We start from the raw sequence: 16,190 nt of genomic DNA on the forward strand, positions 1-16,190 counted from the left end.
GTCCTGTGCTGTCCCTGCTCCTGACCTTTCTAACAAAAACCACAGATAGGGAAACCTTATTAGTGAGCAACTCTAGACATAGAGTTTGGAAGTCGCCAGCTCAGATTTTATTGAAGTTGGGAGAGTAGGTGAGATTTCCTGGGAGAATGTCCAGGGCAGTGATTCTCCATCTTTGAAGTACACAAGAATCACCTGTGAGGATTATTTAAAATGCAACTGGAGTCTACCTCAGAAAGCCTGATTCTGGGGGTCTGGAGTGGGGCTGAGTAACCAGCATGTGACCCAGGAGATTCCAAAGCAGGTGGACTATTGGCCAATTTCAGAAATTTTGGGGTAAAATAACCCCAAGGGGCACACCCTTTCCTCATTTGACTTCTCATCCTTTTGCTCTGTAATTTCTCTACATACTTCATCACACTCCTTCTCCTCTCCAGAATCTTCTGAATCCTTGTCCTCATCGTCTGTCTGAAACAGCTCCAGGGCAGATGGCACCAAAGCCCAAACAGACCGCACCGGAATAGAAACATCCTTTACTCCTCCTCATTGTACCTTCCTTAAAGTAGTACCCACTGTTGCCCATTCCTCCATGGTCAGTGCTCCCTGCTCAGGAAACCACATGAAAAATTCTTCAGCCACATCAAAAGACTGTGTTAAACTCGGCACCAGCTTCAGTTCCCCCTCTTTTAAGCAGCTGTTGGAAACCAGAACAAGCCTCTCACTTGCTTGATCCTTGTCCAATGTTGCCCTAATAATGCTGAGCCCGCCCAGTTCACGCTGGGAAATTTTTTCAACAGTTCTTGGTCTACTTCTGGGTTCTCCCTAACTCACCTGGGAGAGTCTTTCAAAATTTCCTGGGTCCCTTCCAAGCTCCCCAGCTTACCCCGGGGATTTTTTCCAAGAGTACTCGGGATACTTTCAGCTTAGCCTCTCGTCTCTCCTTTGCTCAGGCAACTCTTCGTCCTGGGTTCGAGTCCCCACACTTGGGCACCACTTACTGAGTACCAGCTTGGCCAGGGAAACCCCATCCAGGCAGCACTGAAGGCAATGAGAGGCAGACACACAGAAGAGCAAAGTGGATCTATCTGTGGGGAGCAGCTTCCCCAGCTGAGAGCCTCAGGGGCTGACAGCACTCCAGGCTGAAGGCCCTGAGCAGATTCTCAGCCACATACTTATTCTCTCTTAACAGGTGACCGTTATGAATAAACAGGTGTCCTGCATTCACTCATAACTCATAAATATTCCAAATAGGCAGCTGTTACCTGCCTACCACTAATTACAAACTAAAAGGTATTCACAAGGGAGCCACGGGGGCAGGGTGCACTTAATACTGCCCGCCTGGGATTACAGACATGAGCCACCTCGCCTGGTCATTTTCTCAATTTATCTTTAGGCTATTTTATTAACATTTGATTTCTTGATAACTAGGACTGTTCACTTCCAGGATTAGATGGCATTTTATTCATTTAAACTTGTCAAGAATAACCTGTTTGTTCTTTTTATTTCCCTAGTATCGATTTTATGGAGAACCCGTAATAAAAGCATGTGTAGAAAATGGAGCCAGTTGTATCGACATCAGTGGAGAACCTCAGGTATGTAAGATGAAAAGGAAAAAAAATATTTAGTGCAATTTTGCAGACGTATTTAGAAGCCGGCAACTCCTTTCTAGTGTTTAGAGATGGTATTTGGATGGTATTGCCTTGATAGCTCAAAGGAGAGCACTGATGGTAAGGTCTTCGCTTCGGCTTTCTTGAATTTTATTCTTTACAACATCATTTATTTTTGGTCCATGCTTTTTATAGCTACTTCATACTTTAAACTGAATTAATTAAAATAACCGACTATATATAATTCTTAGAATCTCACTTTTGTAACGTTTTTTCATTTTGAATTCCCTTTTAAAAATCAGGTACCTTTATAACATTACAGAAAAATAAAGGTGAAATTCACTAGTATAAAATCAACCTAAATATTTTAAATGTTCACATTTATTGAATGCTTATCATGTGCCCAACATTGTGCTAAATGTTTTATGTAACTTTTAAAAAACATACCTATAGAGTAGTTATCATTTTGCTTTATTTTTTATAGATGAGATAATTAAAGCTTAGGAAGCTTAAGTAACTTGCTCAGTAACATAGAAGAGCTAGGTCTTCAGTTGAGGTTTGCTTGACCACAGGAAATTGTGTTTTAACAGGTGTTAAGCTATAATACAACCTTTAAAATGGTAACCTCAAATGTCTCTGTGGTCAGTACTGATTGTCATCAGCATGCCAATATAATATTAATATGTATTTGCAGTTTATCAATTGGTAAAATACTGGAAAGTGTAAATTACCAAAATTGATTGAAGAAGAAGGAAGAAACATAAATTTTAAAAAAATGGCCAGATGAGGTGACACACACCTGTTATCTCAGCACTTTGGGAGGCTGAGGTGGGAGGATGACTTGAGCCCAGGAGGTTAAAAAAAAAATTAGCCAGGTATTGGTGGTGCACACCTGTGGTCCCACCTACTCAAGAGGCTGAGATAGGAAGATCACTTGAGCCTGGGAGGTCAAGGCTGCAGTGAGCTATGATCATGTTACTGCACTCCAGCCTGGGCACTAGTGAGACCCTGTCTCCAGAAAAACAAAACAAAAACGTAAAACAATTCTCATGTTATTTAAAATAACCCAGAGCATAGAAAATGGTGAAAAGCTGTTAGGTCTTCTTATAAACTATCATAAAAGTAATAGCAAAAACTTTTTTTTTTTTCTTCAATTCAGGGTCTCACTCTGTTACCCAGCTTGGAGTGCAGTGGTGCAATCTTAGCTCACTGTAACCTCTGCCACCTGGGTTCAAGCGATTCTTCCACCTCAGCTTTCCAAGTAGCTGGGAGTACAGGCACATACCACCACTCTTGGCTAATTTTTGTATTTTTAGTAGAGACAGGGTTTATCTCGAACGCCTGGTCGCAGCGATCCACCCACCTCAGCCTCCCAGAATGTTGGGATTATAGTCGTGAGCCACCATGCTCGGCCTTAATATCAAAACCTAATAAGGTGCCGGGCACAGTGGCTCGTGCCTGTAATCGCAGCACTCTGGGAGGCCAAGCTGGGCAGATTACTTGAAGCCAGGAGTTTGAGGCCAGCCTGGCCAACAAGGCAAAACCTGTCTCTACTAAAAATACAAAAATCAGCCAGATGTGGTGGTACATGTCTGCAATTCCAGCTACTCGGGAGGCTGAGGCACGAGAATCACTTGAACCCGGGAGATGGAGGTTGCAGTGAGCCGAGATTGCACCACTGCACTCCAGCCTGGGCAACAGAGTGAGATCCTGTCTGAAAACAACAACAACAAACCTAATAAAGAACCAGAGGCCTGGGTGCGGTGCTCGTGCCTGTAATCCCAGCACTTTGGGAGGCCGAGGCAAGCAGATCATGAGGTCAAGAGATTGAGACCATCCTGGCCAACCCAGGGAAACCCCATCTCTACTAAAAATAAAAAGATTAGCTGGGCATGGTGGCATGTGCCTGTAGTCCCAGCTACTCAGGAAGCTGAGGCAGGAGAATCACTTGAACCCAGGAGGCAGAGGTTGCAGTGAGCTGAGATCGCACCACTGCACTCCAGCCTGACGACAGAGTGAGACTCTGTCTCAAAAAAGAAAAAGGAACCAGAATATATAAGAACTTTTACAAGTCAATAATAGAAATAAAGATAACTTATTTAAAAAATGGGCAGGGGATGAGAAGAGACAAATCTGTGTGGAAGAATTCCAAATAATTTTTGTAGCTTTTCCACATTTTTGTGGAAGCAGCTGTGTGCATGACTAAATGTATCAGTGTGTTTGTATATGCATGAGTGTGACTGTGTTAGTGTGACTGTTAATGTGTTTGTGTCTGTGTGTGTGCATGAGCAAGTGTGTGTATATGTGTGACTGTGTATGTGCATGAGAGTGTGTGTCTGCATGTATGTGTGTGGTGTGTGTGTTTGTGTCTGTGTATGTGCTTGAATAGGTGTGATTGTGTATGTGTGTCACCCTCAGGGAGAGGGAGCATAAATTGACAGTGGAGAAACCTGGCAAACACTACCTCAGCCAGGTGTTCAAGTCAGTATCAACACTGGTAAGTCATGTGACTGTGTAGCCTCGATGTGATGTGATAAGAATAGCACTGTACCCCTGTGGTCTTCTTTCCAAAACTCATAACCTCACTGTAATAATGAGAAAAACATGAGATAAATTCCAGTGGAGGTGCACTGTACAAAATGCCTGACCAGTACTCCTCAAAACCGTCAGGATTATCAGAAACGAGGAAAGTGTGAGAAACTGTCCCAGTGTAAAGAAGCCTATGGAGATATGATGACTGAATGTAATGTGGTGTCCTGGTTGGGATCCTGGAACAGAAAAAAGGTGTTCAGTAAAAACGAAGGGAATCAGAAGGAACTGTGAACTTCAGTTAATTAATAACATGTCAGCATTAGTTCATTAACTGGAACAACTATTAATATATGAGACGTTAAAAATAGAGAAAACTGGGTTTCAGGGTACTTGGGAACTCTCTACTATTCAGTTTTTCTGTAAATCTTTAACTATTTTTAAAAAATAAAATTTGAAAACAGGCAGAAGAGCAGAACAGACATTATTCCCCTGTGCCCTGTCATCCTCTCCTTCCTATTCTCCGTACATAGGCAGAGCTCTATGTCTGTGATGATGTTTATCTGGGTAGTGCTATTTGGGGTAGTTTTTCTTTGGTTTTTTTGTTTTTATATTGTATTTAATTTTTTATAATAGGTAATACTTTTACATTTAAAAGCCATTCTACAAAAATTGAATGTCATTAAGTCAGATCAGCGTATCTTCCATATCACCTGGTGCATGGTAGGCACTGTTATTTGCTGAATAAGTGAAAAAATATTTTGACAGTTAATATTTTGCTGCAGAGCCACACTGGTTAACATTTTCAAAGTTTAATTGCTTTGTTTTTAAAGATAAATTATTTATAATATTGGTCCGCGTCTTTCTACATAGCTCTAATTAAAAATCTTGTCCTGGATTTTGTAGTTTCTGGAGCTAATGCAGTGGAAATATCATGAGAGAGCTGCAGAAAAAGGGGTTTATATCATTGGAAGCGGTGGCTTTGACTCCATTCCGGCAGATCTGGGAGTAATATATACCAGAAATAAAATGAATGGTAATTACTGATCAATAAGCAATAATGGAATTTAACAGTACATGGGCTTCATGTTTGTAACTGGTGAACTAAAATCTAGTTGAAAAAAGAAACATAGCCTTAATTGGGTAATATTAAAACCCATGTTTTTAGTATAGCTACACTTTTAATAAAGTGCTCTTGAGACTATTGTTGAGACATGGATAATACTGCATTTTACAATGAGAAGTTATTTTCTCTATATAGTTTGGTTTGAGCTGTAAAATTTCTGGAAAAAAACTAAAAATGTTGGCAACCGTTTAATAAATTCAAACTTGCTTTGTTTAGGAATCAGCACATTTTAAAGTATAATTTGTATATTATAATTAAAAGGTTAAAAAAATTTTTTTTTTTTGAGATGGAGTCTCACTCTGTTGCCCAGGCTGGAGTGCAGTGGCATGATCTCAATTGACTGCAACCTCCACCTCCTGGGTTCAAGCGATTCTTCTGCCTCAGCCTCCTGAATAGCTGGGACTACAGGCATGTACCATCATGCCTGGCTAATTTTTGTATTTTTTATTAGAGATAGGGTTTACCATATTGGCCACACTGGTCTTGAACTCCTGACGTTGTGATCTGCCTGCCTCGGCCTCTCAAAGTGCTGGGATTACAGGCATGAGCCACCGTGCCCAGCCAACAGGTTTTAAATTTTTAACCATCAAAGCTAGAAAGTATTGAACACAGAAGTGGAGACAGTTATTTAAGAATAGAGAAAATAATGTTCCAATAAAACATTTGAAGTTACTAATGTTTTACATATTTAAGAGTGTCTGTTTAGAAAATTACCTGAGCAGGGCATGGTGGTTTGCACCCATTATCTTAGCTACTTGGGAGGTTGAAGCAGCAGGATCTCTGGAGGTCAAGAGTTCAAGACCAGCCTGGGTAACATAGCAAGACTTGTCTCTAAAAAATAAAAAAAAATTAGCCAGGTGTGGTGGTGTGCACCTGTAATAACTCCCAGCTCCTCGGGAGGCTGAAGTAGGAGGATCACTTGAGCCCTGGAGTTTGAGGCTATAGTAAGCTATTTCCGCTCTAGCCTGGGTTACAGAGTGGGACCTTATCTCTTGAAAAACAAAACATAACCAAAAAAACGTACCTGAAACAGATAACTCCAGTGCCATATAAAATGTTCTAGAACTTTAAAAAATTGGAAAATGTTTCAGTATATATCAAAAAGTTAGCAAAACTATGAAACCAAAGTCCAACAAAGATAAGCACACACACACACAAACTACAAATTTTGGTCATGAAATTAGAAGTAAAAAGAAAATACTATATAAAATTTTAATAAATCTAGTGCCATTTTAAAAAGTTTTTTTTAGAGACAGGATCTTGTTCTGTCATAGCTCACTGTAACGAACTCCTGGGCTCAGGCAATGCTCCCTCCACAACCTCCTAAATAGCTAGGACTGCAGGCTCATACCACCATACCCAGCTAATTTTATAACATTTTTGTAGAGATGGGGTCTCACTATGTTGCCCAAGCTGGTCTTGAACTCCTGGCCTTAGGTGATCCTCCCACCTGGGCCTTGTAGAGTATTGGGATTACAGATGTGAGCTACTATGCCCAGCTCATCCAGTGGCATTTTAAAAGAATGATATATTGAGACCAAGGTTTAGCATTAGGAAGTTATATAATCATATAGGATCAGAGGTGAACAGCTATCTATATGCCCATCTCAAAAAATGATTTGAAAATTCAAAACTCACACCATTTACTGATTTAACATATTTTGGAATTTAGGAATAGAATAGTTTCTTACATAATAAATGTGAGAAGGCAGTAGCCAGTATTGTACTTAATGGTGAAACACTAGAACCACTCCAATTAAAAAGTGAAATGTGAATTGAAATATGAAATTCAGTTGAAATGTGAAATTCAAAATATTCAGTGTTCCAGTCTTTAGACCTAATATGTCCCCATTTATTAAAATAATTCTTTGAAGTCTGTGAAGTTTACAGGTTTTTTTCATGATAATCCTGTTTCCTGAGGTTGCTCTGTTTTTATTTTGAATAAGACTTTTTTCCTTCTTAAGGGAGAATTATTAGTTTAGGGTTTGTTTAAAAATTTTTTTTTCAGATGCTGAAACCTAGAAGTCAACATCTTAACAAGTAGTGCAGCCGACTTTTGGTGCAGGTGGTCCCCATTTATTAAGTTACTGCTTTAGGGGTTTTGTGTTCTTCCTGTGGATAGGGTTAGATCACAGAGCCGCATACCCAGGCCACATTCTTTTAGTAACCATCAGAATCATCTCCAGTGAGTTATACTTTAATGATGTGTTTTTTATTTTTGTCTTTGGTCAGACTAATGACATTTATGTGGCTATAGTCCCCCTCTGCTGAAACAGCTTTGTTGATGATGTGGTTGTTATTTTGCTTGGTGTCAACCTTGTAAGTCCCATGTTTTAATTTTCTCTTAGAATTAAAACATTGTCAGCTGGGCGCAGTGGCTCACACCTATAGTCCCAGCACTTTGGGAGGCCGAGAAGTCGGCCTTGGGAGGTGAACCCACTTGGGAGGTGGTTCACGAAGTCAGGAGTTCAAGACCAGCCTAGCCAACATGGTGAAATCCCATCTGTACTAAAAATACCAAAAAAAAAAAAAAATTAGCCTGGTGTGATGGCGCATGCCTGTAATCTCAGCTACACCAGAGACTGAGGCAGGAGAATCGCTTGAACCTGGAGGTGGAGGTTGCAGTGAGCCAAGATCACACCATTGCACTCCAGCCTGGGTGACAGAGCGAGACTCTGTCTCGAAAAAGAATTAAAACATTGTCACTTAGGGAATGAATATATTTCATTTATCAGATTTTGAGAATTAGCCCATCATTTTTTTCTTTTGCCTTATTATTCTTGAGAAACTCAGTAGTTAAATACTTAACCGCTATGCCTTTATATTAGTCTTCATGGTTAATATACTTGATTTCTCCTTTTTCTTGGCTTGGTTTTCAATTTTTATTTTATACTTACCTCATTTTAATAGTCTTGTTTTAAAAGCTATCACAAAGGGTGTTTTGATAGTTTTTTGTGAACATTCATTTTAAGCCACTGTTAATAAGCCGTTTGAAAGCTATCATATTTTAAAACAGAATAATTCCCATGAATTGTTCTTATTTATTTATTTATTTATTTATTTACTGAGACAAGGTCTTGTACTGTCACCCAGGCTGTAGTGCAGAGGTGTGGTCACAGCTCACTGCAGCCTTGAACTCCTGAGCTCAAGCCGTTCTCTTACCCCAGCCTCCCTAGTAGCTAGGACTACAGATGCATGCCACTACAGCTGGCTAATAAAAAAAAAACTGTAGAGGTGGAGTCTTGCTGTGTTGCCCAGGCTGGTCTTGAACTCCTGGCCTCAGGCGACCCTCCTGCCTTGGCTTCCCATAATGTTGGGATTACAGGCATGAGCCACCATGCCCAGCCCTGTAGATCTGTTTGGTAACTGTGTCCTAAAGCACCTTCCAGAAATTGAGTGAGTGCAATTGTTGCCTTATTGGGGGAGATTCTTAATGTCGTTAGGTTTTAAATACTAGAGAAGATTTTGTCAGTGCTAGCAGATAGAGTTTATGCTAGACTACTCTTTCTGATTGTTTACCTGGTCAGAACTACTTCTTAAATCTGTGTACAAAAACAGAATAAAACTGTTATCTATACAGATTTTCTGTGTGAGCTGTAGGCTTAGAAAAGGCAGTCCCTGAGTTGAATAGGCATTGTTTGTTATTACTTGTCCTAAATACTTTGCATTTTATTTTACTTTTTACTGTTCTCCTACTCTCTAGGTACTTTGACTGCTGTGGAAAGTTTCCTGACTATACATTCAGGGCCTGAGGTTGGTTTTTCTGTTTGTCTTGTGTTGTTTCAAGTTAATATTAAAAATATTTTGGAAATGATCCATGTGTCTTAAAACATATTTAGACTAATTTTTTAAATGTATTTATAATTTTTAATGTGTGAAAGTCACCATGTTTAATTTTTAAAAAGATACTAAATTAACAAAATTACTTTGACTTAAAATATAATTTATTTTATTTTGTAAGAAGTACATTGGTTCAATCTGGAAAAGCGGGGCAACTTGAAGCAAAGGCAGGAAGACTCCAAGCGGGGAGGGAGCTTCCAGGTCACAGACAGGTGATATACTACTGTTACATTCAGAAACAAGAATGAGAAAAGCACGCTTAGGACCCTTGGTAGCATGTGTTAGAAACCCAACTCAACCCAGTTTAAACCAGCAAAACAAAAAAGAATCTATTGATTCATGTAACCAAATGTCTGCAAGTAAATAATGTGGCTGGATCTAGATGTTCAAATGATACTGTCTGAACTCGTTCTTTTCCCCTCATTTCTCTGTTTTTATCCCTTTTGTTTCTTCTACTTTTATGTAGGCTCTGGACTGAGCAAGAAAGGTACTGGCAGCTCCAAATATTCTTTGTCATAAAGGTTCATGATTTCTTGGGAAGAGCTACCAGAGTTACATGTCAAACGATAGAGAAGATTAGTCATTTTGCTCGTGCTTAAGCCAGCTGATGTGACCTGGGGTAATAGAGTATGAACCCGGAAAACCTGAGACAAGTTTCAGTTAATTGAGAAAGTTAGGCTGGGCTTGGTGGCTCACGCCTTTAATCCTAGCACTTTCAAAGGCCAAGGCAGGTGGATCACTTGAGGTCAGGAGTTTGAGACCAGCCTGGCCAACATGATGAAACCCCATCTCTACTAAAAATACAAAAAATTAGCCAGGCATGGTGGCAAGTGCCTGTAATCTCAGCTACTCCAGAGGCTGAGGCAGGAGAATCGCTTGAACCCGGGAGGTGGAGGCTGCAGTGAGCTGAGATTGCGCCACTGCACTCTAGGCTGGGTGGCAGAGCGAGACTCCGTCTCAAAAAAAAAAAAAGTTTATTTTGCCAAGGTTGAGGATGCACCATTCCTGTGACACAGCCTTAGGAAGTCCTGATGACATGTGCTCGAGGTGGTAGGGGCGCACAGCTTGGTTTTATAAGTTTTAGGGAAACATGAGACATTAATCAGTATATATAAGAAGTACATTGGTTCAATCTGGAAAAGCGGGACAACTTGAAGCAAAGGCAGGAAGACTCCAAGTGGGGAGGGAGCTTCCAGGTCACAGACAGGTGATGCACAATATTACATTCTTTTGAGTTTCAGATTAGCCTTTCCAAAGGAGGCAATTAGATATGCATCTATCTCAGTGAGCAGAGGGGTGACTTTGAATACAATGGGAGGCAGGTTTGCCCTAAGCAGTTTCTAGCTAGAGTTTTCCTAGTGATTTTGGGGGCCCAAGATATTTTCCTTTCACAAGAGTAATCAGAATCAGTCTATGAATCAATTGTTTTTTTTGAGATGGGGTCTCGCTCTGTTGCCCAGGTAGGAGTGCAGTGGCATGATCTTGGCTCACTGCAACCTCTGCATCCCGAGTTCAAGCAGTTCTCCTGCCTCAGTGTCCTGAGTAGCTGAGATTACAGGTGCACACCACCACTCCTGGGTACAATTTTTTAAGTATAAATAAAAAGGCTTAAGAGAAGAAGGATAAGGAGTAGCTGCAGAACAATAGTCTAGTGCCAGACCTGGGCAACCTGTCAGGAAATTTGTTGACACTACCCTAAAATATGTCAGAATCTGATCATTTTTACCACTTCCCTTGTTACCACCCTATTCTTGCTACCACCTGTTGTACAGTCTGTGCTCAACATAACAGTCGCTGTGATCCTTTTCAGACATAACCTAGACCATGGCACTCCTCAGCTCAGAATTTTTAGTGGCTCCTTGTTGCATGCAGAAAGAAAGCCAGAGTCCTTACCTTAGTGCGAATGGTTGTAGTGATCTGGCCCCAGTTACCTCTCCAGCCTTCTGTCCGGCATTTTGCCCATGTGTGTTCTCCATTGACACTGACTTCTGCTCCGCTCCTTGAACACCCCTGCACACTTCTGCCTTAGGGCTTTTTTACTGGCTGTTTCCTTTGCAAACAGTTCTCCCAGATATTTGCATGACTCACTCCCTCACCGCCTTCAAGTCTTTTCTGAAATGTCACTTTCCTAATTGAAGCTTACCCTGACCATCCTGTTTAAAATTGCAAACCAGCTCCCTTGCCTAGCACTACCAGTTCATTTTAGCTGCTGCCTTCTTTTTTGCTATGTACTTCCCACCTTCTAAATTCTATATGTTATGTTTTCTGTTGGCTTTATCGCTCTTAAATGTGAGCACCGCAAAAGGAGGGATCTTTCTCTATTGAATTCACTGAACACCTAGAACAGTGCTGGTTGCATAATAGCATCTCAGTAATTGTTGAGTGAATTCAATGGACAAGGCTAGCATAGCTTTGATTTCAAAACCTTGCAAGAACAATTCTGTAATGGAAAAGTTTGGTCTAGTCTCATAGGATCATAGATGTAAAAATCCTAAACAAAATTTAGTAAATTTAAACTAGTGCTATATACACAGAATAGTATTTTTTGACTAAATTGGTTTTAGAGCAGGAATGCAAGGTTTAACACTATAATCTCTATGATTCATTCACCTCATTATCAGGCTAAAGTTAGAAAATTATATGATCATGTCAGTAGATACAGCAAAGGCTATTGATAAAATATATCTATTCATGATTAAATTTTACAGCAAACTAACAAAAGAAGGGAAGATTCTTTTTTAAAAAAAAGCTGTAGCAACCTGGGTGTGGTGGTGTGCACCAGTAGTCTCAGCTACTTGGAGGGTGAGGCAGGGATAGCTTGAGCCCAGGAGTTCGAGGCTGCAGTAAGCTATGATCACATCACTATATTCTAGCCTGGGTATCAGAACAAGAGACCCATCTCTTTAAAACCAAAACTGTAAGAAATGTGACACCCAGTGTTTAACATTAAAATGTTTTTTGCTCTGGCATCAGGAATAAGACACAGATGCCCACTCTCATTACTTCAGCCAGATCCTAGCCAGAGGAGTAAGACAGAAAAACAGAAATGAACTGTAAATAGATTAGAAAGGAAGAAACAAAACTATTTTCTATAGATATAAACTGTGAATGTAGAAAATAAAAAGAATCTACAGATAACATTAGAATTAATAGAAGAGTTTTGTGAATTGCTGGAAAAACTCATTTCCGAACAAGGTCACATTCTGAGGTGCTGGGGGTCAGGACTTCAACATACCAAGTTCTGATTTTGGGTGGGGATACAATTCACCTCATGACAGTGTCTTTCTAGGAATGTGTCCATTTCACCTAGGTTATCTAATTTGTTGCATACACTTGTTCATAGTATTCCTTTATACTCCTTTTTATTTCTGTAAGGTTGGTAATGTCCCCTCTTTTATTCCTGATTTTAGTAGTTTGGATTTTCTTTCTCTGTTTTTTTTGGTCTGTCTAGCTAAAATTTATCAGTTTTGTTGACCTCTTCAAAGAACCAACTTTTGGTTTTGTTGATTTTTCTATCCTGTTTCATTTATTTCCACAATAGTTTTTATTTTTCCTGTATATAAAATTAATATAAAAATCAGCTGTATTTCTGTATGCCCGCTACAGTTAGAAGGTAAAAAAGACCATTTAAGATAGCATTAAGTAAATCAAGTACCTAAGAATGAGTAATAGAAAGTGTACAAGATTTCTGTGAAGAAAACTAAACCTTTATTGAGGGACCAGAAAGAAGATAGAAATGGAAGGATCCACCATATTCATGGATTAAAATATGAATCCATTTTGTAGTTGTAAATTTTCTTCAAAGTTGTTGATAATCTCATACAATTCCCATCAAAATATCACAGACAAGTTTTTTTTTTGTTTTGTTTTGCTTTGGTATACATCTTGACAAGCTGTTTCTAAAATGTATATGGAAACTCAAAGGACTGAGAATAGGCAAGATATTCCTGAAAGAAAATAAGGCAGAAAGACACACTTGGGTATCAAGACCTGTTACTAAGTCAATGTAAACCCTTGATTTATGGTTAAGGGCTTTTCCTATCATTTTTATTTTCTTTTTACAAACCCACTTTTATTTGCATTTATTTACTTTTCATTAGTTACAATCCTTGTGGAATACAGCATCACAGGGCTTCTGTGTCTAGTGGCCTCAGTGGGAAGGTTGCTTTGGAATTAGGCACAAATTGTGCCACTGTTTCTGTGGGCACACGTTACCTTTCCCCACATTACTCTGGTTTTGTTTGGTTTGCTGCTAAGAGTCAGTATTATTCTTGGTACACATAAGCACATCTCCTGCCCAAATCAAATCTTATTTTATCTCAGCCATACATACCTTCGGTTTTAAGAAGAGCTGTGTCCTCTCTTTGGTTCTGGAGACCCCACTGATAGCAAAAATAGCCTTGGACCACAGCTTTCCAGACATATTTGTCTTTTAGAACTCCTCCCAGCAGGCCTCCAAAGGCTTCAAGATGGCAGAAATAGCAAGGGGGCTTTTCAGTAGATGATGCTGGTACAATTGAGTATCTACATGGAGAAAAAATGAAATTGGATTCATACTTTTGCACCCTGTACAAAAATCAAGTTTAGATGGATTCTGGATGCCCTCACTGTTGGTAATGACTTCTACAAAAAGACAAAGAGTCATTAAATATAATGAAAAAGTGTTATATTTGTGTACATTTAAAATTGAGAATGTTTCTCAAAAGACATGGTTAAGAAATTCAAAAGGCTAGCTGCAGCATAGGAGTTATTTACAACACATGGTAAATCCTAACGTCATAATTTTGAGCATTAGAAGCCAAATGCTAAATAATAAATCATGTTTGATTGCATTTCCGTAAAGTTTAGAAACAGGCAAAACAAACCGTGTTGTTTAGGGATGAATGCTTAGGTGGTTAAACGCTACTCAGATTGAGTAGATTAACAAATTGAACCTTTACAACTTTTATTTCTGTTATAGTTTTAATAAAATTGAAGAAATAAATCTACCAAAATGAAAGTTAGATTTGGTATCTCTGCTTTTCAGTATCATCAAAGCTAAGATAGGAAAACCTGACTCTTTGGATAGTTTTATTTTTTCTCTTATTAGTTTATTAATAATGAAAGATTCCTTCATATCTGCCCCATGGATATCCCTCCTTGAAAATCTTGTGACAGAATTAGTTTTGAATCTTTCTAAATTACTCTGTTCACGTAAATATTGTAAACAACATAGAGGGAAGGATATAATACAATTATGTACAATCAAAATAATAAATGAAGTTTAAATATTCATGAAAGAAAAAAGGCCCACCTAGAAGTTAGTTAAAGAAAGATCAGTGCTAGGCCAGGCGCGGTGGCTCAGGCCTGTAATCCCAGTACTTTGAGAGACTGAGGCGGGTGGATCGCCGGAGGTCAGGAGTTCAAGACCAGCCTGGCCGACATGGTTAAACCCCATTTCTACTAAAAATACAAAAATTAGCCGAGCTTGGTGGCAGTTGCCTGTAATCCCAGCTACTTGGGAGGCTGAGGCAGGAGAATCACTTGAACCTGGGAGGCAGAGGTTGCAGTGAGCCGAGGTGGTGCCATTGCACTGCAGCCTGGGCGACAGACAAGAGCGAGACTTTGTCTCAAAAAAAAAAAAAAAAAAAAAAGGTCAGCGCTGTGGCAGTAGGTTCAGAGGTCATGTCCTCTCCTGGGCTCTCCTCTCAGCCACTCGTTTCTCAGGGGAAGCTGTAGAGAGTATTGGGAGAATAGAAAGCCTGAGAGCTCAAAGTCTCATGAAAGGATAAAAAATAAGTGAGTAAATGAGAATCTGGGTATGATCGAGCAAATACTAAGGACTGTGTACTGGCTGTGATACCAAAAAGAAATCAAGGGATCAAGGAAAGAAAACATAAACTGTATTAGTGAACTTTAAATTTTTTTAAAAATTATTTTACCAAGACTTCTGTAGGAAGACAGATCTATAGCTTGGGACTAGAAGAAGAGGTGTTGGAGGTAGATGGGGAACCAGGTGTAACAGGATGGAGAGATGGGCAGTGCACAGTGTATGCATAAATGTGCACGTGGACATATCTTGAAATGATGAGGAATTTGTGTAGGACAGGATTAGGGTGGCTATTCCTGCAGATCTTATGGGGCAGAAAAAAAAAGGATTAGAGTGGCTGATCTTGAAGGAATATGGTCAATTGGGTGAGTAAAATTGATGAAGTAAAACTAAATAACTTATTACAGAGTATAAAGAATTTTAGGAGAGGAGAAGAAAGGGCTTCTCTTGGTATAAATATTGAATATGATCAAGCTAATCAGTGTTACTACTGCCTAGCTGGTCATGAAAATTCACCTCAAGATGATTAAATAAGGGATTATGTCTTGTCCAAATAGAGTGAAATGTTGTTTGTAACAATTATATTTGGCTTCACATTTTAGTAACTACCCCTTAAGACATGTTTGTTTAACTCTTGAAATATTTTATTAGGGGTTGAGCATTCATGATGGTACCTGGAAGTCAGCAGTTTATGGTTTTGGAGATCAGAGTAGTCTGAAAAAACTACGAAATGCATCAAATCTGAAACCTGTCCCACTCATTGGTCCAAAATTGAAGAGAAGGTATATTAACTTAAAATCCATTTTTTAATATGTCTAATCTAAGTATATCGTTTGGTTGGCTATTAATAAAGTACGTTACTAAGAAAAGCTTGGAAGCTATTTTGTAGTAAGTTCAGAATTGTTTTCAAAGATAAATAAGATATAATTAATACATTATCATAAGCTTAAGTACCTCATATATAATTTGAATCCTAGGAAATAAGTGAATTTTATGATGACTTTTCACTATCAATATAGAAATTAACTGTCAACTAAATTTTATGTGATAACTTTTTTCTCTTTTAAAAATTTAGTTTAGTTTTACACTGCAGGACATATGTGAGAACTTTATAGAGATTTGAATTTAGGGGTGGGCTGTTAAAGTTAGCATTCTTTTTTTTTTTTCATTTGAGACAGAGTCTCTCTTTGTTGCCCAGGCTGGTCTCAAACTCCTGGCCGTAAGTGATCCTCCTGCCTTGGCCTCCCAAAGTGCTGGGATTACAGGCATGAGCCACCATAAC

At 39.1% G+C, this 16,190-nt stretch overlaps 1 protein-coding gene across 1 annotated transcript in view; it reads left to right on the plus strand.

Moving 5' to 3' along the window:
- SCCPDH (saccharopine dehydrogenase (putative)) overlaps positions 1-16,190 on the plus strand; it is a 31,278-nt gene that overhangs the window by 9,503 nt on the left and 5,585 nt on the right. The window contains exons 3-6 of the mRNA XM_064383686.1: positions 1,509-1,589; positions 5,040-5,169; positions 8,963-9,012; positions 15,560-15,690. Of these exons, the coding sequence (XP_064239756.1) occupies positions 1,509-1,589; positions 5,040-5,169; positions 8,963-9,012; positions 15,560-15,690 (392 nt within the window). The remainder of the gene's footprint in view (positions 1-1,508; positions 1,590-5,039; positions 5,170-8,962; positions 9,013-15,559; positions 15,691-16,190) is intronic.

This window comes from Aotus nancymaae, unplaced genomic scaffold (assembly GCF_030222135.1).
Source record: "Aotus nancymaae isolate 86718 unplaced genomic scaffold, 86718_ANA_hifiasm-v0.15.2.pri h1tg000032l_0, whole genome shotgun sequence".
Taxonomy (NCBI): Eukaryota; Metazoa; Chordata; class Mammalia; order Primates; family Aotidae; genus Aotus; species Aotus nancymaae.